Source organism: Amphibalanus amphitrite, unplaced genomic scaffold (assembly GCF_019059575.1).
Source record: "Amphibalanus amphitrite isolate SeventyFive unplaced genomic scaffold, NRLGWU_Aamphi_draft 000069F_arrow, whole genome shotgun sequence".
Classification (NCBI taxonomy): domain Eukaryota; kingdom Metazoa; phylum Arthropoda; class Thecostraca; order Balanomorpha; family Balanidae; genus Amphibalanus; species Amphibalanus amphitrite.
The window spans coordinates 761,417-788,386 of NW_024881565.1; the positions used below are offsets into that span (position 1 = coordinate 761,417).

General features: G+C 49.8%; 1 protein-coding gene across 5 annotated transcripts in view; it reads left to right on the plus strand.

Moving 5' to 3' along the window:
- The window catches only part of LOC122379014 (palmitoyltransferase AKR1-like), a 55,086-nt gene that overhangs the window by 22,832 nt on the left and 5,284 nt on the right, over positions 1-26,970 (plus strand). For all 5 annotated transcript variants that reach the window (XM_043360847.1, XM_043360848.1, XM_043360850.1 and 2 more), the window contains exon 9: positions 19,155-19,339. In XM_043360847.1, the coding sequence (XP_043216782.1) occupies positions 19,155-19,339 (185 nt within the window). The remainder of the gene's footprint in view (positions 1-19,154; positions 19,340-26,970) is intronic.

Here is a 26,970-nt window from a genome sequence, read left to right on the forward strand (position 1 = left end):
ATAGGCCACGAGTCGGTTGTTCGGCGGGTGGTGAGTGGCGACACGATGTTGATACATAACGATAATGATGACCAGTTAACCACAATGCGGGGGTGGCTCTTTGCTCGCTGACTTGAAGGTTGTGTGAAGTCCGTTGCAACGCCATCGGCATTCATAATTATGATGGCCATTGATCTATCATTACTCACACTCTGTGCGACACTAACTAAAGCTTTACTAGATTTTAGTTGCTTGATTCACCGGTGACTAACCGACCTGGTGCTAATTATCCTATTAGCAAGTTGGCTGCGTGCTGACCTAATTTGTCATGCTCAGTGACGGTATAATGTGCGCCGCGTGAGTCAGAGGGCGGCGCGTCGGCCCGTCACAGGGCGGCTGGCTGTCACAGAGTGTCAGGCGCGGCACGCACTTTCCGCCACACCTGCGTCTGCCGTCACCGTCTCGGTGCGACGGGCGGCCATCAGGGCGCACCTTCCTGGCCGGTACCGGCACACGAGACCGGTAGACCGCTGGCCTTCTACTCTCTCTCTCTCTCTCTCTCTCTCTCTCTCTCTCTCTCTCTCTCTCTCTCTCTCTCTCTCTCTCTCTCTCTCTCTCTCTCTCTCTCTCTCTCTCTCTCTCTCTCTCTCTCTCTCTCTCTCTCTCTCTCTCTCTCTCTCGCCCTCGCCCTCGCCCTCGCCCTCGCCCTCGCCCTCGCCCTCGCCCTCGCCCTCGCCCTCGCCCTCGCCCTCGCCCTCGCCCTCGCCCTCGCCCTCGCCCTCGCCCTCGCCCTCGCCCTCGCCCTCGCCCTCGCCCTCGCCCTCGCCCTCGCCCTCGCCCTCGCCCTCGCCCTCGCCCTCGCCCTCGCCCTCGCCCTCCCCTGCAGACACAGACCTCCGAATGGCGCGCATAATTCAGGGGGCACATTTCTGGACTACAATAAACTGAGGGTCATTCGGTCCCTGAAAGCGTTTCCGCAACACTATCTGGCAGATACAAAGGAATGAAGACTTGCAATAGTCCAAGATAGTACAAGCAGTTTTTCGCGCTTTAGAAGATGGGCTTGTAGGGTTTGAAAAATATAGTGTTTTAATGCGTTTTCTGACAATTTAACCCGCGCACCGACGGGGGGGGGGCGGATATCCGCCCCCCCTGAGGTTTTTCGCGAATAGGGGGAAAACCGCGGCGCGTAGCGCCGCGAAATTTGGTATGACTATTCCCTCATCAATTTTACACATGGTGTGCAAGTTTGAACCTCCTACCTTTCAAGGTCAGGTCACCAGGTCACTTTGAATGACCCAACCTCAAGTCACTTTTTTGCAACTTTGTCACCGTGCCAGAGCTACAGTAGATGTCGGAGGCCTTTGAAAGTCGCAGGATGTTATTAGGTCATTAGTAGCTACAATTTGTTTATCTCGGAATTTTGATATCGGTGACCTAAGGTCAGGTCAATTTCGCGACCTCCCCATTATAAGTCAATGGGGGAAAAATCAACTCCCTGTTTTTACCACTAAAGCGGGTCGGAATGGCCCCATATACCATACATGACTTCATATACGATCAACCTTCACTACCTTGAGGTCTGTTTTGCTGTTGGGCAGCTGTGAGGTCATGTGACGTCATCAAAGGTCACCAAAGGTTTTTGGCCAATAACTCCGTACAGGAACAAGATACAGACGCGTGGATGGTCTCATTGTGTTCAGCTCGTCAAGACGCATCGAATGATATACATGATGACCTCGAGGTCACGTGACCTGAGGTCAACCTTTGACCTTGACCTTTCGAGGTCAAAATATATATCATCCGATGCGGATTGACGAGAGGATCACGATGATGCCCTTAGTTTGTCCCTATCTTGACTAATTCGAAAGTTATTCGAGAAAAACTCTCTCCATTTCTAGCGCCGCCATTTTGACTTTTTCGACCCCTGTGACGTCATCTTTGACCTGACCTGAAAATGACCTTAGTAAAAATTGTAGATCTTGACCGTGCGTATCCGATGCCGTTTACCGCTTGTCGCTATCTTGCTTCGTTCTCGAGATATCAGGGGGGGGGGGCGGTCATCCGCCCCCCCCCCCGTCGGTGCGAAGTTGGCGCAGACCCCCGTCGGTGCGCGGGTTAACAATTCTGTCCCTAACGACTGAAACAAGGAATATTACTAACCAGCAAGTTGGCGTAACTTTTGACAAAATACCTGGAAAAGTGGGCAAAATGATCCAGAATTAGGTCTATCGTAAGATGCCTAACATTCGTTACATTCGTTCGCATCGTTGAACCCAAAATGCAGGCAATTATGTTTATTTGATTCAAATCCGAAGTAATAATCATAGGTACCCAGAACGTCATGCTGCAGCTACGTTGTTTGGCCGTCGCGTTTTGCACTACTGGGAGTAAATGTCCAACACTGTTTACCTAGTGCTGAGCTTTAGTGTAATGTTTAAACATGGGCAGGTAACGAGATTGCTCGTAATCCACACGTGACTATTACGGTCTCTTGTTCGATGATTAAACAAACGATGAAAAAGGGGCAAAAATACACAGATGCTTTAGCAGAACATTTTCCAAATATGTGTATTCGAAGAAGCCACAACACACTGGAAGATCATGGTCAGGAACGCGACTTGATTAAAGCGTCGAGGAAAACCCGACCGAAGGACTGGATGTCCCATTTCATCTGTAAGAATCCGTGTTGTATGGTCATGGACGCGAACTTATGAATGAAATGCTTTCGGCTGACAATTGAGCGCGGCCGTGACTGCCCGCGACCAGACAGCGGCGGGTACGATTTTATTGGGACCGGCGCCGTCTGACGACGGGTAGCCATGACTGGCGGTGTCATTGCCTATTGGAGAGCCCATTGTTTTCCAATATGTGGAACTGTCGTGTGTTACTACACGTCTGTAGGCCTTTCTCCGAGCGGCGTTTATGGGCGCTGGCTGGCTGTGGCCGCTATACGGCCGGGGCGCGGCGACGTCCGGCCGCTGTGTGACGTCCGTCCGGGCCGACCACCCATCCAGCCCGCGGGCACCCATTGACAGGTGGGGCCGAGACGGCCGGCCAGACAGACGGACCGCCGGCCGGCCGACCGGCACCGACGGACGGGCCGTCAGCGGGCGCACGCCACGCCGGGGCACAGCTGGCCCGTCGGCGCGGCGGCCGGCGACTGTCGGAGCGGCGGCACCCTGTGATGACCGCTGGGGCCTCTGCCGGCCGCCAAATTTGGACCGTGCGCGCCGGCACTATGTCAGTCCGCGTCATGAAAGTGGCCTCATAACTGATACCAGCAGCTTGGTAATTGCTGGAAACGTCCAAAAATATATCTAATGGACACGTTCCCGTATATGGCATTGGCATCTTCATTGTCCGCGAGCGCGTCGGACGAGCTAAGTGTATCAAAGTACGGCTACCCGCTTGACGTGACCTCGACCAGGCCCTGTGACCGTGACCTGAGGTCACAGGGCCTGCTGCGACCGCGCGCGGTCCCAGTCCGAGCTGCATGCCGACCAGAGAACGCCGCTGGCTCAGTGTTGTAGCTAAGTGGCTGAGTGCTGTAGAGTGAAGACAGAGTCGCTGAACTTTGCCAGCTTTGAGCAAAGAGAACCTTACGAAGAATCTTACATCATTTAATTTTTGTTTTGTGTGTAAAGATGCCATTCGTTTAAAGCTCTTATGGGAACTGCGCAGTCCAGGAACAGCTAAACATTCCTCGACTTCTCTTCCTCCCCGTCTCAGGCTCTGTCTGGTCCCGGGTGGCGTGTGCCACAGGCTCCCCGGAGTCGTGTGTTTGGGGTTGCTCGTTTGGGTGTGTCTGCGGATGAGCTGAGCGGAGCGGGCTGCCGGTACCCGGCGGCCTTGATCCCGTGCCGACGCGGCGCCTCTGTTCTATCGGCTCAGTCCCGCTGCTTCACTTCTGTTGGTGCTGTCGGCCGATCTTGTTCCTGGACCGGCCGCCGGTCACAGGGGTCGGCTGTCGGCCGGGCCGCTCAGTGGAAATAGGTCGGATAAAAGCGACAATCTCACAGCCTTCTGAAGGAGCGACTGATTAATGCAAAATGGAACGACTTCACAGAAGGCCTGTATGTCTGTCTTAAAACTTCCTGGAATGTCTTAGTCAGTAATTGATTTTCAAGTCGGCGAGATTCCATAAATAAGTAATCTTTTCACCCATAAATTGTGATGCGTGAGTTTCCTTGTATTGCGTTACTCTTGGTCACTTTTTGTCCGTAATTTTGTCGTAAAGACAATGACAGACCGATGTATCGCATTTCTTGTACGCCAAAAATTATCGAAAGCGCTCTATGTTCTATTGTTCTTGGCGCGCTCGTCTTTCTGATGAGGATGGCCGGGCGGCGGGTGGCGTCGTACCTGTCGGAAAGTGAGTGCCTGTGGCCGGTGGCGTCGATGTCGTCGGTGTCGGCGCGCTGACCGCGGCTGAGGCGGGCCGCACGTGCAGCCAGCACGGCCTGTCGCGGCGCTCGGCGGCCGATCGGCGCACGTGCTGCTCGCGTGCGGTCAGTATCCGACGGTCGCTGTCGGCCGCTCACGGCACACACATGTCACCGAGGTGGGGTCGGAAGTCGGCACACTTTTATCCAGCCGACCGTCCCAACCTGTTCGCTCTAATGTATTCTCGGGACTACGACTCACGCCAACCAGTTGTATAAAGCCCGATTCTGTTATCCGATCGCGAAATTCCACTTGGCCGTCCTGGTTTGGATGCAAGGTCAGCGTATTCGGTAATTCCATGAAGGCCTATGGACTTCGTGTCCGCGTTTCATCGGACTCGTCGGCTGATGGCTGCGGCCCAGTTCGGTTTGGTGTGGCGATCTGCCGAGTGCCTTACGGGCCCGATCTGTGGCCGGCCGTTTCGCGGCTGATGCCGCGGCCAGGTCCGGGTGGCTTCATTTCGATACGGCAGTCTGCGGTCAGGGCTGGTGGGCGCGCCGGCTACTCGGCTGAGAAGATAACGCTGCCAGCGCGGCGGCTCGGCGTGGCCCTCGGCTCGACAGAGTTTTAGCGGCTTGTGAAGATCTCATAAGGTCCGAATGAATTATATGGTGTAATCTGTACCTGGTTTTGAAATGAGATGAGCGTGATGCGTGAGTCAGCGGGCTGTCTTGGCGACGACTGCACGCTCCACTGAAGTTACGTGAGACCGTTACGTGGATACGGGATCGTGGCTTTGCACTTATCTTTTGTTTATGGTGCTACCCATGCGAGTTGCGACTGAAGTAATGCTGGTTTTGTCTCAGTGATATTGTAGTTCCACCTGCTGTAAAAGTTGGCGACGCTGTTAAGGAGCCGTGTTTCATACCTGTGTTAATTTTAATAATCGAATAAAATTAAATGGAAGCCTTATAATATGCGGCATTTAACAACATCCATCCCAAATCTTCCTCCCCAGTCGGGTGGCTAGTCAACGGTCCTGTCTTCTTTCAAACATTCCACTTCATGCTCGCAGTGTTGCAGGTTTATGGAGCTGCTCGGTACAGAGCTCGGCTTTGATCACTAATGAACAGTGGCATAGTGACGCGTCCTGAGTTGCCGAAATCTTATCAACGTATTTTAAAGCGAAATCGAGGAATGTTGCCAGTTACACAATAAGCTTAAGCCTTTTGGACATTTTAAGAATTACTTGATTTTTCCTCTCAAGTAAGTTAAAATGTGATTTTGTAGCGGTAATGGCAAACGCCGGCGTTACATCAAATAACAAGATTTCTCATGAACTGCCGGCTGCACTATGTCCCTTGATGGCAAACATGTATGCCTACATATTAGGTATTGTTGCTGCTTTTAGAACAGGCTTGATGCTTGGTAGCTGAAGTACACCTAAATGTTAGCAGTATCTACAATGGTGCCTCATTTTCGCCCCTCCAGTCTTTTGATACTGTTGATAATTATCCGCCTTGGATTATCGTAAATTACGCTCTCGCTATAGGCATCTAGGTTTTGTCTATGCATTGATTCACCTCTGCTTATTTATGCCTTTCTTCCTTTCACTGCTCCATCCTAAAAACCAACATGACTTAGAACAAGAGTAAACTGTGCCACTTGTCACCTACCTACTTAGTTCTCAGTCGGGTAACATTATTGCCGATTGTATTAAAGGAAATAGTTCACTTTTAACATAAGGTTTTGAACTAGAATAGCAGTTTTGTAGCTTGAGCTGAGACTAGCACAAATCAGGATCTTTCAGTGGCGGATCCAGGGGGGGGGGCAAAATGGGCATTTGCCCCCCCCCCAAACGGCATGATTTTAACACTACGCCTATGGACGATGCATGGAAAGAATCGATAAATCCTTATGGTTTGCCCCCCCCCCCCAAAAAAAAAACTCTGAGCTGGATCCGCCTCTGGGATCTTTTACGGCCCAACGATCACCCTAGAGCTAGACGAAGATATTCAATTTCTCGTTCCGTAAAGTGCCTCGCAAGGGAATGAGTGCCTTGCTGAGGAATGCAGCCACGTCATTGTCAGCCAATCAGCATGCTGCTCACAGCCAATGCAATATGCGTAGGTAGGTTTGAACAGGACCTACGCAATGTGATTGGTCAACGCGTAAAAAGCTTCCGCGTCAAATAATATTTTATATAGAATATAGTTCTTCCTATCTTGAAATATAGAAATAATCCTTTTTATAAAAAGGTTTTATTTTATTTTCTGATCATTTTAAGCACAAATAATTATAAATCCATTGCAAAAAAAGCAATTTGAGGAAAGTGAACTATTCCCTTTAACCCGCGCCCTGCTGGAGGGTGTTTGAACACTACCGTCTTTTGTACGTTTTTTTGCGAATATCGCAAAGAAAAAACGGTGGCGTGGAGCGCCGCCGTCTTTTGCACACTTAATATGCATCTTTTCTACATATGTTGTGAAAATTTCAGACCCAGGTCACTTAAGGTCAGGTCACCAGGGCAGGTCAAGTGACCTCACTAGATGAAAAGTGTCAATGTCTGCCATAGCTTACACCGAGTGACCGATCGCTTTGAAACTTTCAGCGGTTGATGAGAGCAACAGTATGTGCAAAATGTATATCTTGGAAATTTAATATCGGTGATCTAAGTTCAAATCCAGGACCCCCAGCGGGGCGCGGGTTAAGCGGAAGATATAGATACAACAATAAAACGCATTGTGTCATTTTCCAATCTGTATCGTTTGAATTTAACTGTTCCTGATCGAAACTTGAATTATGTGTTTGTGAAGTGTGCTTAATTACGCATTGTCAGTTAACCCTCGCACTTACAGGAGGATCGAACGGACCCCCTCGGTTTTTCGTGAATAACACGCAAAATGCGGCCGATCGCGACCAAACTTTCAGTGCCCTCGATTTGAGCAGGTTTACACCTACCCTGAAAATTTCATGACCCTAGCCCAAATGCCGTTTGACCTGTTTCTCGGGACCATGTTTGGCAGTAATGAAATCGCGGTTCGGCGTGTCAGCTCACATCATTCGCGCGTTCCCAGTCATTTTGTGATTTTAAACGTTCAAACATATGATATGATGTTTATCCTATGCATTATAGTGGGTGTCAAGGTTTCGTGAAGGTCTGGTCAAGGTCATTGACCTTATAGATAACCACGGTCTTTTTCAGGGGCGGATCCAGCCGATCCGTTTGGGGAGGGCAAAAGTTTCCGACCTATCCGACGACCCCTATCCGCCCCCGCACTCGGAGGAATGTAAGATAAATTTTGGATGGGGATGCAAAATTTTCTCAAGGGGCCCCACTGAAGGTTTTGGGTCCCTTTACTTTTTCAAGCTGTCAATCATCGATTTATGAAAACCAAAAGTTAAGGAAACAATCCATGCAGGAAGTTATCCAAAATGTTTGCATATTTCAGTGAACCTAACAAGCTCACAGCATACCTAAATAAGTGAAATGCAACAAGTTTTTTTTTTTTACTGGGTGATTTTTCTTATGCTAACCACCACCCGCAAGCCCCAAACTACTTTTCTGGATCTGCAGTGGACCTTTGAGAGCCCTCCGTGTCCGCTCTTACACGACCGTTAAAAAACCTCTGGAAACTGAATGACTCAATGGAGGCTCCTCCAGAAGCCTTCACGACTTCTCAGATTGAATGAGTCCCCGACCAGGGTCGGTTCCTCAGAAGGTGCTGAAGGGTTTCAGAAAGCAGCGTAGGCTCGAGAGTCTGGAAAGTTCTCAAAGACCGGCATCGGACCCAAAAAGCCTGTATGGAGGGCGGAGGCCCTCAAAAAAACGGGATAGAGGCCAAAGGAGCTGATGTTTAGCCTAAAGAACCGGTATGGAGGAAAGGGTAGGAGTCTGAGTGGGGCCTTCAGGGGCAAGCGTTAGGGCCCCAAAAGTATGTGTGAGGCTCTTGGAGGCAGGTAGGTCCATGGAGCGTGCATGGGGTCCCAAGAGCTCGCGTGTGAGCCCAAAAATTCGGCTTCATGTCCGTGGAACATGCATGGGGATTCTTAGAAGCCGCTTGGACACATTATTTGATGGGTCGTGGGTACCAAGATCGATGTAATGGTCCTAAAACCCGGTGTATGGCCAAGAAGTTCCGGTGTTGAGACTCTCAGAGGCCGTCGAAGGGGCACCAGGAGCGGATACAGTGTCTCAACAAACCTACATGGGACCTGACAATCAGTGTGGAATCCCACGAGCCTGCGTAAGCCCTCAGAGACCTTTGTAAGGCCCTCAAAGGTCGTTGTGAAGGGCCTCTGAATCTGAAATCTTCGCGGGGCCCCGAGGCCAGCATGTCCCCTGCCTGCGTTAAGGCCCTCCAGATGCCGTCGTAGGGTTCTTCATAGGCCAGCGTGGGCCCTTGGAGCCTTCGTTACAGGACTCTCAGAGGTCAGCATGACCCCTGCAGTCTGCCTGCGTTGAGGCCAGATCAGAGGCCGTCGTGGGGCCCTCAGACGCCAGCGTGGGCATTTGAAGCTTACATTGGGTCCTAGAGGTCGTCGTGAGGGCCCATAGATGATAGAGGTCGTCGTGAGGGCCCTCAGGGACCGTCTCGGGTGGAATCATTGTGGAAATCGTTGTGAGGGCCCTTAGAAGCCTTCAAGATGACCATCAGAGGTCATCATGGAGATCCTTGGCCATCATGACGGTCTTCATAGGCCCTGGGCCCTCAGGTATCTTTGCAAGGCCCTCAGAGGCTGTGGTAAGGACATCAGAGTCCATCGTTAGGGCCATCAAGAGACCGTCACAGGTTCCTCAGATGCCAGCATAGCCCCTGCAGCCTGGTTGTGTTGGGGCCCTCAGAGGCCGTCGTGGGCCGTCTAAAGCCCGATGGGCACTCAGACCTGAGATGGGTCTAGGACCGTGTCACGAGGGCCCTCAGAGACCGCCGTGGGGGCCCTCAGTGGCAGCGTAACCCCTGGAGTCTCCGTGGGGTCCTCAGATGCCGTCATGGGGCACCAAACGCGGTTCGGGACACTCCTAGCCGGTGAGGGCCCCAAAGACCAGCATAGGGCGCTCCTGACCAACAACTGGACGTCTGATGATCGGTGATCCCACCTGATCGTTCGTTTGCCGATCACTGGTTTTTAGGATAAAATGTATTTGGTGGTGTGACAGGCCTCTTATACGGCTTTTGGAGGGTGCAAAAAGCTATGTTTGCACTCCAATGTTTTCCATGGGTCTGAAGCTGAAACCCCTGCACCCTCTATCCGGATTTCCGCTGCCCTTGAGCACCGAGATGACCAAACGACTTTACAACGCCACACTATCTACATGCAATCAGTTCAGGGAGTTCGATCTATTAACAGCATTCTGGCATAAATCATCAGCAGCGAGCGTCCAGCTCCTTTCTTCGGAATGGCCGTCGCCGAAAGTCCTGCTTTTCGTCCAGATAGTCCTCGACGCCGTATTCAATTTCATCATCTCTATATGCTTTGGGAGGGGCAAAAGGACAGTCTTGCCCACATGATTTAGCTTTGGGGAGGGCAAATGCCCATTTTGCCCTCCCCTGGATCCGCCACTGGTCTTTTTTCGAGTTTTATATGATTCTTGGGTAGTTTTTGGAGCTGATTCGGATTTTGGCACTCATTTGAACATTTACGAAGTAGTTTTGGTGCCTGCGTAACCATGTTACGAAGCTGTCAGTGGCGGTTGACACCTACCTACCTACTATGGATAGCCGGTAGGACACCTACCGGTTGACCTGACATGACATGACCTGACCCAACCTAGCCTAAACGCATGAAGACATCATCTTTGATCAAAACTCACTTGAAATTCGTGATCATCACACCGAAAAACTTACTAACAACCTTGCTTTGTGAAGTTCTAGAATCTAACAGGTCCCAATTTTCCTGACCTGCCATTGACTTGACCTGGAAGATCAACCAATGACCTAGGACCTTAAAATTGGGTATTGTCAGCTTCCTCTCGTCACGGGCAACACGCCGGTTTTCCCGCGAAGCTCCAGCTTGATCAGGGGCCGAACGGCAGGGCGTCCTACTGCCCCCCCCCCATACGTTAGACGCTCTAAAAAGGCCAAAACTTGAGAGGGTTTAACTACCTACATATTCAGTGTATCCAAGAATATCCGTTTAGATTGGAGTTCACCACGTTTGGCGATGGTTATTATTTTCTATTGAACTATTTTTATTATTTTTGATAAGTTTTATTTCCAACAATAGAACATTGTCATCCATCGGGAAGCCACAGAAATGTGCTCGAAAACGGAAACGATATAGGTTCTGTTGAATGGAGTAGAGTAGATTTATGAATCGCGAATTTCGAACGGGGCGCTGGTAATTGCTCTTCGAATGAAAATGTGTTATTGGGTACAAGACCACCTGAAACAATGTGTTGTTAGTTTTGTTAACAGAGTTACTCGTTGTCTTTGCAGGAAGGCTTATATGGGTGAGGCGGACAAGGGATTATTACATCATGAGAACGTTCAAGGGTAGGAGGGCTGTGGGAATCGCGTGTCTTACCATTCATTTTGTCACTTACACCCTGCTAGCAAACAGATCACTTATCAAACTAGTGAGGGCTGCCGTTCTGGCGCCTTGTGACAAAAAAAAAAAAAAATGCCGAGAAAACGCCTGTCCAGTATACGTTACGATAAGTGATAGGATCTGCTCCGGAGACCGATTCATGAAACAACTGTCGGCGGGCTACTCGACAAAAACATTCATAGTGATTGTCATTCAGCTTACAGCTAGATAAACATTTTAAGGGAATACAACAATGTATCATTCGTAATGGCTGATGCCTGGCGAACAACCACCTACAAAAGTGCATTGTATAGATGCGCGATGCCATGCCGTCCGCTATCGCCCTTGCCACCGGCCCCTCCCCGGATGGAGAGCTGAGGAGGCTCAACGGATCTCCAGCGATTATAAACTGGACGATTATGCCTCTAAAGGGCTTCGTTTTCTCTAATCTTTCGGATAACTGAGATTATATTTTACTGTCTGCTGTCTTAGATTTTGAGTGCACCGATCCACCGATTTGCCTCAAAAAGGGTTTGTTGAACGAAGGCAAAAATATCACAAAGTGCAATCTAGTCCCAGGCAGCCCAATGACCAGGCCTGACTAACACACCACCTCCTTTATATGCCCGAACGAGATTGCGCTCGCTTATTCACTGTAAAAAGTCTAGCACCCGTGTCAAAAAGCAGCTCCCTGTACGGGCTTATTTTAAGCAGGCTAAATGGGCACACCCATTTGACTTGAAGGACTACGTGATGCTAATTTTCAGCCTTGCGGCATGGCCAGGACACGTGGACCTCGGGATACCGAGCTAAGACGAGATTGCATGAATGGCTCAGGCAGGACCATTGTCATCGGCTTCGGTCCGTGCTTCAATCGGTGCTTCGGCCTTCCCAGAAAAGGACTGCTGGAGTGGACTCTTGCTTAAAGTGACCATCCCACCTTAAAGGGACTATCCCACCTTTAACATGGGGTTTGAGTTGAGATAGCCAAGTTTGCGGCAAGGTTCAGAAACCACTATCTATCTAGGTTGCAACCCTCGCGGCCTCTTGGTGTTGAAGAAATTCGTTCCCTTCATTTGAAAATGGGCCTTGCGCAAGGCCCTATCTTCAACATGGAGCGACCGTTAGTGTGACGTCACCTCGTTTGGTCATTCTGATTTAAATGGGTTTGTTCGTTGAAAAATCGCTTAAAACTTGGTCTGAACTTTGTTGTGGTGCCTACAGAGTAAAAAGAATCAGCTTTATGACAGTAATGTGGCCTGGGGAAGGAGGTAATTTTGGGCTGTGAAGTCACATATTTGAAAGTTTGTGTTTGGAATGTGGGAAGCCTAAGATGTTTAATGAAAAATAAATGCCAGAACCGTGTTCCTGGTCATCCAATCTATAAAGTCGGGCACAATTTAACTGGTTTTAACAACATTTTAGAAGGTGGGATAGTTCCTTTAACATCAGTTTTGAGTTGAGATAGCCAAATTGGTGGCCATGGCCTGAAAATGCCGATTTGGGCACTCACAACATCAAAAAATGCTTTAATTCGGAGATATGGAATTTTAAACTTGCAGTTTTCGGATTGTAAGGGGCTAATGCATTGGAATGCCCCCTTAGAATTTGTGACGTCCGCGCGGATCTAACGATTTTAAATGTTGTACTAAAACGTTTGGTAGCACGCGGTGGTATATGCCGCTTTGCGCGCAACAAGTGCCGCACTTTCAAATAAAGTCGCTAGGAACAGCGGATATCCCAAAAAGTAAACAAAAGTAAAAGTCTAGTATCTTGAAAACCGGTAAATATTTTTCGATGAAATTTGGTAGATATTCGTTTTCGCTCTTTCTGAACCAAGCGAAATCATTTTCATGCCAATTCATTAACTTTTTTTGAAGGTGGGAGTGTCCTTTTAATTGACGGGACGGATTTGTGCCTCTAACGACACTTGAAATATCTACGTACCTATATTCCATGCTCACCCGCAAACGGCATCCTGTTGTCGAATGCACAATGCACATTGCACAACCCAAAAAGTTCAGAAGTTAGAATCATCTATTGGAGGAAGTCCGTCACTTTGATGGTCCTGATGACATTTGATGTTCCTATGACATGTTATGCTCCTTTTCCTGATAATGAGCAAATGCGTGCCGATAGTCGAGACAAGTGCTTTTAGTCGCGACTTACTTATATGAAGAAAGGGAACTTGGCCAATGGCTTACCTCCCAGTGAACGCCTTTATGAGCAATGGGTTGTCAAAGAGCTCGGCCCGGTCGTGCGCCCCCGGTTAGCAACTGATTCACGTACGCGTGTCACCCCGGCTCACCCGGCTCATTCGCCCCAGCCTGACCCCGCGCCGCCCGGTCAGCGCCGTTTCACATATGAGTGCTCTTCTCCTCCAGTGCGGCTGCAGGCTGGGAGGCTGGTGATGGGAAATCGCTGCAAGCTAAACCACTTTAGATATTTGTGTGGATATTCGATACCTGAATACTGATTTTCTTCATTCAGGATGTAAGCGCCTGTCGTGTCTTTCTAGCCATAACGAATGCGTATGAAGTCTTCCGAGACCACTTACACATATTGGAATGTTTCCTTCTATGCAGTAAGTTCTATCAGTCATTATGGCGGCATGAGGACACTTTCGTCCGACATGTTTCCCCCTGTATCCGCTTGAGCGGCCTCTCGGCTCACCGCGTTCCATTGGCCATCACTGACTATGCGAGTTGAAACCCTCAGTGGCCAGTCCCTACTCGGACATATGCCAGCTCGATCTCAGCCTCAGGACGAAACCGAGCTTTTACGGATCGGAGTAGGTTTCGGCTGCTCACATCATCGCTATGTGATGCCTTTGGGTGTTGTGTCGGCTGAGGGGCGCGCCCATGACGTCCCGGCAGGGCGTCAGCAATGCAATTGGCCGAAGGGCGCAGCGGCTGGAGGCGGCGCGCGGCGCTCGACTGACGTCAGGCCGCCGAGTGTCGCGCCGCGTACAAAACCTGTGGCCAGCCGGCGGCGCGGAGACAGTGTCGGTGCTGCCGCCGCCGCTCGTGCACGCTCCGAGAGCGAGTCTGAGCCAGTCAGAGCCGATAGATCCGTTCAGCCGCCCGCCGCCATGGTCGCCCCGGTGCCGAGTCCGCTGCTGCTGCTGCTCATCACGGCCGGCCTGGCCCCGGTGTCGTCCTGCTCTGTGCGCCGCCACATCCTGCCGGCCTCGGCCGCCTCTATCCAGCTGCTGAGCCTGCGCTCGGCCGCGCTGCCGGCGCCGCCGCCGCCGCCGCCCTCGGCCGCACACCAGATGATGCTGCGCTCCACGCCGTCGGCGGCCTCGCTGCCCGAGGAAGCTGGCGGCGCGTGCGAGCCGACCGCCGACGGCGCACTGTGCTCGGGCTCCGTGTGTCCGTACCGCACCTCGACCATCACCGTCTCCACGCCCACCATGGGTAACGTCACGTTCACCAGCCGGCGCTGCGCCAAGCCCGGCCAGCCGTGCGCCGCCGGCGAGGGCGCCGTCTGCCAGCAGCAGACCCAGACCATCGACGTCGGCGGCTGGCCTGTCGAGCTTGACACGGCATGCGTCTGCGCCGAGAGACGGAGCGGCGCCGGCCCGGCCGACGGCGACTCTCAGTCGCTGACGACTCCGCGACACCGGCGCCGGCGGCGGTCGGCGCGGCGGCGGCTGCACTGAGCCGGCGCCGGTCGGCCGCAGACCGCCAGTCAGCAAGGCCGCCGCCGCCGCGGCCCGCGAGTCAGTTATCCTCAGAGTATCGGCGCGTGCCGTGCGTGTGCGTATGTGTGTATCAGTGTGCCGCTCTGTCTGTGGACGCGCCCGAGCTGGCCGGCGCCACGGGGCGCGGCTGGCCGAGCGAGTGAACGATTGGCAGCGCCTCGGAGCGCGACTGACGGCGCGTCCGCCCCGCTGCCGCCGTCAGTCCGGCCGCCTGTGCCGGGATCTCAGTGTTACCATGTGTCTGCCGCGTCGCGCCCACGCGCCTCATCCTTCCCTGAGTAATTTATGTTCGCATTGATTATTGTATTGTGTGTCATGTATGTTATTGATATTGTCTTGAAATATACAAGTGGACCGGTATTCTCTTTGCAACATGCGATTTGGTACGGGCGGCTCGCCACGAGGGCGCCTCGGGAAGAACGTAGTTGGGCGGACCAGACAGTCTGTCTGCCACTAGCCGACGTCGGGACGACCTTCAGGCCTTTTTCACAATCAACGGCCATTCAACTGCCGGCGATAACTGCCATTAAAATCCATCACTTGTGTTGCTGAGTCGGTGCAGAGGATCGGCACTACCATAGGCGTGATCACTAGAAGCTATTGTAGGAAAGGAAGTTTTATAGACCATTTTAGTTGAGCTCGCATTGATAAGTTTCCTGTCCTTGTCAGGCGGTTCCATAATTGTCATACAGTGTACCAGCATGCACTCAGTGCACCTGATAACGCCACTCATCCGCTGCTGGATGGCGATTAGATTTACCCAGTGTTTTTATGGCACTGTTCGACACAGGGCAATGAATTACTCCTGAAGGGTGATCAGAGTTCAGTCGAATAACATGTGCAACCGGGGTACCTTTTAAGTTTCTCTGGTGACTGGCAAAATTATCTGAGAGACGATGCTGCGGTTTGACGAATAATTTATCGAGTAGGTACGGCTCTCGCGAGATTAAGCGGTAGGTTTTGCACTTTTACATTTCCGGTTATATCTCAGAAACTAATCGATCAACGATGAAGCCATTTTACACGATCATGGCCGGCTTGTGAACCAACAAGTCGATCGCATCTTCAACACTTAAAAGCTTAAGACGACGAAGATATAGCCTGAAGTACCCTACATTTTCTAGGTGCAAAACCTACCGCTAAAACCCGCGAGACCTGTACCTGCGTTTCTTTGTGACGTACTTACAGGAGCTGTTTCATCCAACTCCCAGACTAAGTGTTTCCCAAAAAAATTCATTACCTTACATCACACAGCGTAGGATTGAAGACGTTCCATGCATCCAATAATCTACGGACCTTGAAGCAAGAAGTTCGAAGTTTTCCTCGCATCCTCGTCAAGATGTCCGCCATGTCCTCTTGGTGGACCTTGAATAGTTACTTAATCAACTGTTTAAACAAATGCGGTTTTTGTGGTCGGTGATGGTGCTGTTGTCACAGCTGATTAAAATCGTTATTAAATATTGCCCTACAACTTGTTGTGGGCGCCGATAATCAACATAGACCGGGCGCTCCTAAAACCCAGCGTCATCCAAACGCTACTGTTTGAAAGTGGACCTGCATACCTCAGCGGCAGTGAAAGCTAATGACTAAATGGGGAGGAGCGTAATACTCCTAGTCCTAACGTGTTTCAGTGGAGGACGCTATTTTCATCCCCCCGTTAGTTTCGCTGCTGGTCCGGAGACTGCGGCCCGATCCGTCCCGTCTGCCTGTCCTGCCGCGGTCCGTCCCGCGACGGCCGACAGCCAGCTCCTCAGACGTGACACGGTCGCACACCGACCGTCCTTTCAGATGGAGCGGAACAGTGTCAGCGGCTGATGGCCGGTGTAACACGCTGGTCGTATCTGCCGTATCGCTGGGTTGTGTCCCAGCAGTAGTATGATGTCCAGCGCTTGATAAGGGCTGTTAAGCGTTTTGAAACTTAGTCTTGTCAGGCGCCCAACTGTCCCATATCTGCATGTCAATCACAAGGATGTGAGGGTATATTTTTGGCATGTTCTGTGGTTAGTTTGTGAGTTGGTACTGGTGGGAACTGGGGACAGTACGTCAGCAGGCTGGGGGCCGGTGCCAGAGAAGTGGTTGCAGGGTCGCGGCCTGTGGTATGAGGAGCGAGCGGGTGGTATGCGGATAATGAAGGGACCAGGTGGGTGGCAAAGGGAACCAGCTGAGTAGCAGTGACAGATGTGTTAGACACTGGCTCTCACCGGTAACTTCAACGCTTATTTCCATGAGATGACCTGAAAGTATCCTCAATATTCTTGGATCCTTGCCGGGCGCGGCTAAGATCGCTTGGAGTAGTGTTACCACCTTGGTTTGCCTTATTCAACCGCATCCTCAACCGGGTCAGCCCGGTGGTATATTCCCTTTAACTGATAGGCATCAGGCTATTTACACGGCTTACGGACTGTCATAAAAAGGGGGCGATCTCAGGATTTGGATCGCCTTTACAGCATTTTGTTATTGTGGCGCTCATCTAGCGGATCCTCTTTCCTGTGTAAAGAATTTGCGGCTTGTGTGGATCGCTAAAGCATTTCAACACGATTCCAAGTGTACCACCGATCGTTTAATGTCGCTTGTGCTGATGCCCTTTTTAGATTCGGCTGTAGGTAGGCTTAAAAGCTAGCATCGTAACATCGGATTACATTTATTTAAAGATTTTAAACCTCTTTGAATAAGTATTTGCTTTGAGGATCATTGAAGATTCGGACAACCATAAATGTCTTTTCATTAGGCTTATCTTGGGGCTTTGTTTTGTGACCGTACATGGTTACAGAGTGCCGGTGCGGCTGTCAGCCGGTGTGCAGGGGTTTATTGTCTGTCGCAGTCGGATGGTTGCGGGTAGAGATGTCAATCGGATACCAACTTTTTGGTATACCGATTACAAAACCGATACCAACTTGGTATTTGGTATTTCAATCCTAGTGTAATCGGTATTTTGTTGGTATCATGAGCCCTCACTAATGTATAAGAGGCTAAAAAATTGGTAAAAAGTTGGTATTTTCATCATGATTCCAAATTGGTTTGGTTTCGGTATTTCCCCACGGTTTTGGTTGGTATTTGGTTTGGTATCGGTATTCCGATTTTCCGTAATTGACATCACTAGTCGCGGGGCACTCGGTCGTTGTTTGGCGCGCTGCGTTGGCCTTGGCGGGGGGTGACCGCTCTGTGTGTCGGCCGGGGGAGTGTCGGCCGCAGACGGCCGGCAACGGGTCGGCACTCACGCCATCCGTCACCAGACGCCCACACGGTCCGGCGCCACCACCCACCCGCTTCCGGCCAATATTGCGCCGGCCGGTCCAGAAATCCCTTCGGGCCTTCACGCTTATTCCAGTGCTCCTCTCTCTCGCTCTCTCTCTCTCTCTCTCTCTCTCTCTCTCTCTCTCTCTCTCTCTCTCTCTCTCTCTCTCTCTCTCTCTCTCTCTCTCTCTCTCTCTCTGTCTCTGTCTCTGTCTCTGTCTCTGTCTCTGTCTCTGTCTCTGTCTCTGTCTCTGTCTCTGTCTCTGTCTCTGTCTCTGTCTCTGTCTCTGTCTCTGTCTCTGTCTCTCCCTGGTCCCCTTTCTTGCCGCCTGTCTTCTCTCTTCGTCTTCTTCTCTCCGTACGCCATAGAATATCCCAAAGACACTTGCAAACATTCAACAAGCTCTCCCGATCTCTCATGCCGCCCTCTCTGATATTACTCGCTTGGTGTGCCGGCGGCTACATTCAAAGCAACCTTTCCTAAAAAGCTAATGGGCTCACGATTTGCCGCCTTTGAACAGGAATGGCTCCATTAGGAAATCGCTGAGCATTTTTATTAGTGATCTGACCGCCCTGTGATGTTGTGTCCTTGTGGTGGGATGCCCGCATTGCGGGTCTGTATTCTGTCTCCCGTTCTGTGCTGCTGGGTGTAATCAGCCGCGGATGGTAGATTTTTGTGTGGCCGGGAACGTGCGCACGGCGCCGGTCGCAGCTGCCCCTGCCGTGCCGGGAGACGCTAAAAAGGGTGACCGGCGCTGGCGAGGTTTTCCGGCGGCCGCTTTTTACTGACGCGCCGCAGCCGCCGGCACTGATCGGACCAATTCCGTGAATGAACGGTTACGTCAGCGAAATGTTCGGTCCACTTTGATGCCCTGAAAAAGCTGGCCCTGCGCGTTATGGTTATGGGAGTGATGTTGATATCAATCCTCTGGAAAACATATAGCACCGGAAATCTAGACAATGAGATAAAAATGATCATGCCAATGGAATCATAGGAAGATGTGCATTGTTCCCTGCATGGCAAACAAAAGTCCATTTGGCAACCACTCAACTTCTTCAACTGAGTCACGAAACCCATTCATGAATGCAGCCGGCGTAAACATAGTGTGCGGGAGGGCCTCGGACGATCGGCCCTGGTTTTGCGTGCGTGTCTGGCTGCAGGGGAGCGTGTCTGGGCTGAAGCGTTGTCTGACCAGCGGCGGCGGCGTGTCGTGCTGACACTGGCTGTGGCCGGGGAATGCGACGGGCCTGCGCCCGTGTCTGCTGTCTGAGGCCGGCTGGCCGAGAGCGCCGATGTTCCTTAGCGTGCCGACTGCAGACGCTCTGGTGCCGCTGTACGTCACCGGCCTGTCCGGCGTGGTACTGACTGCCTTCGTGGTCACCTTTCATCGGGCGGTGACGGCCGCCCCGGGACTGCTGCCGCCGACCGATCGCCTGGCCGACACTCTGCGAACGGCGGCGGCCACACCCACCGGTCAGCTCAGCTACTGCCCCCACTGCCAGGTCAGTGTCCCCACCGACCAGCAGAACTACTGCCCCCACTGCCAAGTCAGTGTCCCCACTGTCAGATCACAGGTCATACGGTCCCCAGCGGCCAGCTGAGCTACTGCCTCCACTGTTAGGTCAGGGTCCCTACTGCCAGGTCACAGATCATTGTGTCATTCCACCCAGTTCAGTTACTGCCCCCTTTTCCAGGTCGGCTACTGCCCCCTTTGCCAGGTCAGCTACTGCCCCCGATGCCAAGTCAGAGGTCACTGTCATCCTTCCCCCACGGTCAGGTCAGAGGTCATACTGTCCCCATGCATTGCCAGGTCAAAAGTCATACTGTCCTCATGCATTGCCTGGTCAGAAGTCATACTGTCCCCATGCATTGCCAGGTCAGGGTCACCTATACTGTCTCCCACTGCCAGGTCACAGGTCACTGTTTCATGCTGCCCCCACTGCTAGGCCACAGCTTATACTGCCCCCTACTGTCAGGTCAGGTGTCACCCATGCTGTCACGACTGCCAGGTCAGAGATCATACTGTCCCTACTGCCAGGTCAGAGCTCATACTGCCCCCTACTGCGGCTGCCAGGTCGGCGGTCACCCATACTGTCCCCACTGCTAGGCCAGGGGTCACCCAGCTGTCATTCAGCGCCACTGTCAGGTCAGCGTTCATTGTTATTCATTCTATTCTGTGTTTAATGTGTTTCATATTAGTCTCTCGCTTCAATATTATATCAGGTCCGCTGTTCATCGTATAGGGATACACAGTACTTGATGCAAGATTGGAAGAGATCAAAATAATTTCTTTTCATCTATGAACATGTCATAGATAACCGGTATAGAAACTGACTGCTGATATATCCAGGCTTTTTCGTATGTCTGTCCCTTATGTTCGCCTGTATGTCTCAGAGACCATCATCAATGTACATAATAGGATGTCTTTATGATCGTAGCTGTGTTCTGTGGTTTGGCGTACATTTATCGAACGGGGGCTGAAAACTCTCGGACGGTCCGTTACTGCTCACTGTTATGGCATGTGTAGTTGGTGTACACATACGTTCGCGGGCTGTACTCCCCGATATTTTCCAACTTTATCTGATAAACCTGCTTCTCGACATCGTTTGAACCGCTCAGTCGATGACAGTCAATAGGAAAACTTTATCTTTTACCAGGTTGACACGGGTGCCCGGCAGCGTCTGAGCCGGCCGCCGAGCAGTGCGAGTCGGTGTAGCGCGCCGTTTTTTTTTCGGCCGTGTTTGGTACCGCTCCGGGCTCCGGCTGCAGGAGGACCAGCTCGAGCCGCTGAGCAGCTCCCACGCCGCCGCCCCGGCCGCTGATGTGGTCGTTTTCGGCATTGGCGGGTGGGGTGTGGGGGCGGCGAGCGGCGGGCTGCGTCAGTGGCCTTTGACCGGTTCGGCGGATGTTGGCTGTTTCCTGCGCTTATTTGCCTCCATATCGGTTAATCCGCGAAATGATTCTGGAAAACGGCCGTCCAGCCGCCACAAGGGTGGCACCGCTGGGTAATTGATCGATAACAAACCGAGTTCGTGATATGCGTTATTATATTATGTTTCTGGTGGACGATGTCCAAAGACGACTTAGGACTGTAGCCATGGTGACTAAAAAAGAACTAGTTTGGCTTATGTCATTGACATAAGAACGTAAGAAAGAGCGGCAAAATTATGGTCTCATCTAAGGGAAATCAATGTGACAATGGACAATAGCAGATTGGCCGATGGTTTTAGTCTCTTTTCAAGGTCTCTACGCATATGACGTTTTTTTTTCATGAATGGATCGCAAACCGGATTAGCGACAAAATCTGAGCTCTGGCTATCAGATCCAAAGCTTTGATGTTTTTACTGATTTGATATTGATAGTTTCGGAAACGTGGGGCATATAATGTATTTTCGTGCGTTGATGTTGGAATGCGTTTCCATTATTGTTAAAGGGAGATAATGACCTTTTTCCACAAAATCTGAGTTAGGATCATTTTCTGACAAAACACAACAAGTTATAATGTAAATTAAAACCATTTTGCTCAATGCGGTACCTTGCCGCAAATATCTCAACTTGAAGTCACGTTAGCGGGGAGCGCTGAAAATGACCGTTGAATAAGTACTTACATCACTTTTTGGTACTTGCATGTAATTTTGTAAAATGAGCGTATTCCTTACATTTGATCTTCATCACATCTAGTTAGTTAATGGTCGTCTATAGTGCCTTCAAAAGATATTCATGGTTTGGGGGTGGTTTATGTCTAAATTTACGCAACTATTTTTCCTGTTCATCATCTGAGGCCATATGCTGCTATTTTAGTAGCAACGACTCAATTTTGAATCGGTCCCGCCGACTGCACAATAAAAGAAGATAGATACAACACTTTTGCGGCATCACTGAAAAACTTATGCAGTACTGTTATCAAAATTCTCATAACACCGTTCGACAAACCTGAAGTCTTTTTGAAATAAATATGCTTGTATTTTTCGCTTCAGGCTCTGAGGCCAAAATAATGAATTTCGTAGTCGCAATCGCAAGATTTGGCTGCGTTTCTGGCGCATGCCGTTCATTTGTGGCGCAAAATAATACTTGGAAACAAAGAAGAGTAGGCACTATGTACGAATCTAATTAATTCTAAACCGAATTAACTCTAATTCAAATTAGAATCCTTACAACCAAGCAACGACAAGGCGATAACATAAACAAAAACCCAAGCGTCGCTGTTTGAAACAAAAGCGCCATATACTGCGACTTTTTTATAGAGAAGGACAAGAAGGACAACGCATTTCGGTGGGTGTTACAAGTACTGCAAGTACTGCTTCTTTTTTGCAAAAATAAAAACCTTTTTCACATACGAAAATGTGCTAGGAAATTTTCATATTTTATAGAAACTACAGTAGAAATAGTATAGATGTCGAGTAATTTTTATTAAAGAAAAAAGAAAGCTCATTATCTCCCTTATTATTCGCGTATATATTCGCGCGGTATATTCGCGTGATTATCACTTTTGGGTCCAAGAAATGATACATTTCGATGCGTGCCGGCAGGTTTAAAAGCGATCATTCATAACTTCTAAACGCTGTCAAATTTCTGAGACGTTTAGGACCGTCCACCACCGTTTATTGATTATTTTTAGGAGCGGGTCAACGACTATTGGTCGGCTGTTCATCCCCGACCATTTACCCCGCGTTCGATGTCTCTCGAACGGCGAAGATTCTACGACGTCCGGCCAATCGCGTTCCATAACCGCTTAACCGCTTTCCATAACTCACTGGTGCTTTTATTTTTGCTCTACCTTAGCTAGATCAGACGTTATAAGCGAAAAAGTTTTGACGTGTTTTAGCGAATTTTTTACACTTATACCCCCGAAGGCCGAAACCCCCTAAATATTGACCCAGACTCTACTGAGTCACCAAATTTGCAGAGGGTCGAGCTTTCCTATGGGTCCTTCTACCGTGTAAATTTGGTGTTTCTAAGTGCCAAAGGAGCCAATCGCCGGGGGGGGGGGGTTGTACCAACCACCCTCCCCCCTCTCCGCCCGTGTTATGAAAAAGGCCCTCGCCTATCGAGGGTTAAGAGACCTGGTTTGAGGTTTGAAGGCCAGGTCAGACAGCTAAGCTACATATAAGACACTCTCCGGTAAACTGCTCGGCTCAATGGAAGCAGATGTTACGTTGTTAATGTTTATTGACCAATCTACCACTCGCCTTGTAAAGTGTAAACCACATGCTGTAGATGCCATTACTAGGTCAATCGCGTTCTTGTTGTTCATATCACACAATTTATTTTCTGATATAGATCGTCACGTAAGAGCGGATGCTTTCATAGCTTTCTGGAGGCAATTTAAACAGTACCAGACTGCCTGTGTCTGGCTCTGGAAGTCTGACGTCACAAGCTATAGGCCGTGGAGTGTGTCGCAGTCTGTGGAGCCTGAAGTATTGTTGCAGTTTGGATTGGCGAAGGCTAGGTGCGCCTGCTGGCTGATACGCTGGTGCCAGGAAAAGCCTCGATCCGGTGACACGTGGTGCGCCGAATCTGTGAACGGACTTTTACATGGACTACTTGAACTTTTCACTGTTTTTTCGCGTAAGTGTTACTCGAAACTCAATTTTAACAATCATTTTTACATTAAGATAAATTGAGATTAATATTAGCAGTCTGACATTTCCTCATTGTCTAAACTTGTTTTTACCTCCAGCACCTGCCTAGCATTCTCTAACTACGCGTGTTAAATAAAGGCGAAACGCTGCATCGGACGTGACTGGCAGATCTACTTAGCGCATTCCAACAGCGATTGTTTTCCATCACGCCATTGAGGCTTGAATAAAAATGCGTTTTTCTCGATGCTTGAGGTAATGTCAGGCACACATATCCATGCAGATCAAGTCTTCAAAGCGTTCAACCGCTTCCTGGTAGTAAGTGTTGTGTAGGTGGGTACAATATGTTTGACTGTCTTGCAGAAACCGGTTCTTCTTAATAGTGAAGGACACCGCGTCGTCCGTAATCAAGTCCGTCGTTGCGCCTACCGCTGGTCCTTGTGGTTGCCGGCCTTCGACCTCGGCTGATGGCGCTGGTGGGGTCTGGCGGCAGCTAAGACCACCCTCACACACCGTCCGCAGAAAGGACAATTCCTCCAGCTAAATCGGCATAACACACAGAAGGCCAGCGCATCCGTCGTCGGATCAGATGAGATTTTCCCCAAAAGGCCATTTGCCGCGGCTTTTCAAACACAAAGGGCTCATCCTCATGGCGAGCAAATTCGTTTCCCATCTTTCATATCAGTTTGCTTTGATTTAATCCGCCGTTGTCTGGGGACGCTGCTGCTCTCTACAATTATCTTTAGATTGGACGAATTCCAATTATACACGTTTCTGTTGTTTTGCAATGCCACATGTCATTGCGTATACCTTAACCCTCGGAGGCCGAGGGGGTTCGGGTGCCGCCCCACATAGTTTTTTTCGCGATAGCTCGGAAGACGACGGAGATAGAGAGCTGAAACTTGGCCTTCATGACCTTTGATTCAAGCCGGATCTTGTGACACCGACCGCATTTTCAGGTCAGGTCATGTCACTGACCTAAGACGTCATAAGTGAACCACTGAACGGTCCCCAGGTATCGCAACGCAACTTCGCAACGCCCTCAGTGCCAGAGGAACTTCCAGAAGGAAATGAAACTTACGGGTTTTAAGTAGTATCCTCCAGAGGTCTCACAACTTTTATATCTCGGATTTTCCTTAGAGTCACATGAGGTCAGGTCGGTCAAGTGACCGCACCATTATACGAATTAATTAATTGTTAAAGTTAATTAATTGTTAATTAACCCGCGCCCCACTGTGGTCTGTGTATAAAGGCTGAGCTACACTATGCGTGACCGTCCAGGAAATTACGTGCGTGATCTGCAGATCCGTGATTGCGAGACTCCCTTGACATCGGTTTCTGCGTTTTTCAGAATTTCCGAGAATTATTGTATGCTGACTTAATAATAACCACTAATAAATGGTCTCGCAACAAGCGCTTAATTTTGCTATCTTCTATACTATTTAATTGATAATTAGTTTATTTTGTTAATAAAACATCACAAACACATGAAAATTAAAGAAACAATTATCAATTACGTCACTTGGATTCATACGGTGCGCCACCAAGTGCGCCAACAACTGTCTCATATCACGCAATCTCGCAGATTCTGCAAAAAAGTTCGTAGCTCTGAACTTTATATCGGCATGGAACATCCTGACCTGACCGTCCTGACTATCCGGCATTTCCTGTACTGAACGTCCGGGATTTCCTTGACTGAATCTGCGTGACCCCAGTGTAGCCGACCCTGTGTATTTCCTATCAGCTGAACTTGACCTGCGTACCGATTTTCTGCAAGACCCGCAAACTCGCAGATCACGGACGTAGGATCCCGCATATCGTAGCTAGACCTTAACACGCCCCACTGGGGGTGGGGGGGGGGGCTATTCATAGCCTCCCCCCCCCCCTCCTAACTCCGAAACTACTGGGCTGATCGTCAAAATTCAAACGGCATCTGATAGCCCTGAATAACTGTCGAGCGAAACCTAATTTCATTGACCTCGAGGTCACTGATGACGTCACAGGTCAGGTCAAAGTAAAAATTATCGATATTTGGCTTGTTCACTTTTTGGGCTCTGGCTGCCGTCTTACAAGTCAGATCAGGCTAATTTTTGGTTTACACACTCGTAAACAGATGCTTCAAATACCTACCCTGAGGGTACCAAACTTGTACTTTGATTTTCAGGTCAGGGTCAGGTCATCATAGGTCACGGAAATCTTATGTCTTAAGTCGGTCACGTGACACATGTTTTATGGTCCATTTAACCCTCGCCCGTAAACGGCGATCTGCCACCTTCGCCCATGCAGGGGGGGTTGGTGCGACCCCCCCCCCTTGGCGTTTGAAAACGGAGCGTCGTAGAGCTTAGCGGAAAAGACCAACGGATTGCTCTCGCCGAGATCTCGCGATTGGTGGTATATTTTTTGGTCCTAGGTCAACATTTGACCTATTTTTGACCGGTCAAAGGTCAAATTTTCGGAAAAATATACTTTTTTTCAACTTTCCGCGGCGATTGCGGCAAAACGGTGGCAGATATCGACTTGAAACCTTCACTATCGTGTTCCTTGATTAATTCTCTATCGTTTGGTATGTATTTCGTTTCCCTAGCTCTAAAAATGGCGCGTTGGGAGCGCCGGAAGTCGGCAAGGTCACAGTCGGCGGCAGAAATTCGAAAAATCAAAATTTAAATTTTTCAAATCTGATTGTATTTTTGGATTTCGGAGGTCCATTTGCTCCCTATAGAAGCTAATATTGCTGCATATTCCCATTGAGGTGACAAGAATTAGCAAAATAGTGGTTCGGGCGCTTTTCAAAAATAGTACCGGACGCTGTTCCTCTTGTGACGTCATAGCTCCGTGACCTGATCTGACCCGGTCAAGTTTCTTATACCATATGATAGCCAATACTTGCCCCAACATGCATGGGAAGTTTCATCACGATCCATCAACCGATGACCGTACCACCGGCAGGAAACCTCGGGCGTTGGCACTCAGTTTGTGAAAATCCGGCCGGAGGCTGTTCCCTTTGTGACGTCATAACTCCGTGACCTGACATGACCCGGTCAAATTTTCTTTATCAAAAGATGCGCAAGGTTTGCCCCATAAGGTACCCAAAATTTGGCGGCGCTGCGCGCCGCCGTTTTTGCACTATTTCCGAAAAAACCTCAGGGGGGGGGGGTTGCACCAACCCCCCCTACATGGGCGAGGGTTAAGCCATATGTTTGGAATTCGGTGTCGCATGTGTCATTTGAGGCCATTTTCATCTGAATGTAGCTGAGGTCAGGTCACTTTCAGGTAAAAAAAGATCAAATTTCAAAGTTGAAATTTTTCAACAAACAATATGTCTATCGGATGCAGTTTGAGCTCAGAAACACGATGGTGCTATTAATATTGGTGTACGATGTCAAAAACGTACTGAAAAATTGATTTGACAAATTTATAATCGTGATTTTTTTGCAATAATGCGTATAACTTGGCCATTTTTGAAGATATTTAGCTAACACTTGCTAGAGTAAGTCATAAGCATGTTTTCTATCACATATATTCCGGTTTTTTCGAAAAGTAAAAAAAAAAAATGG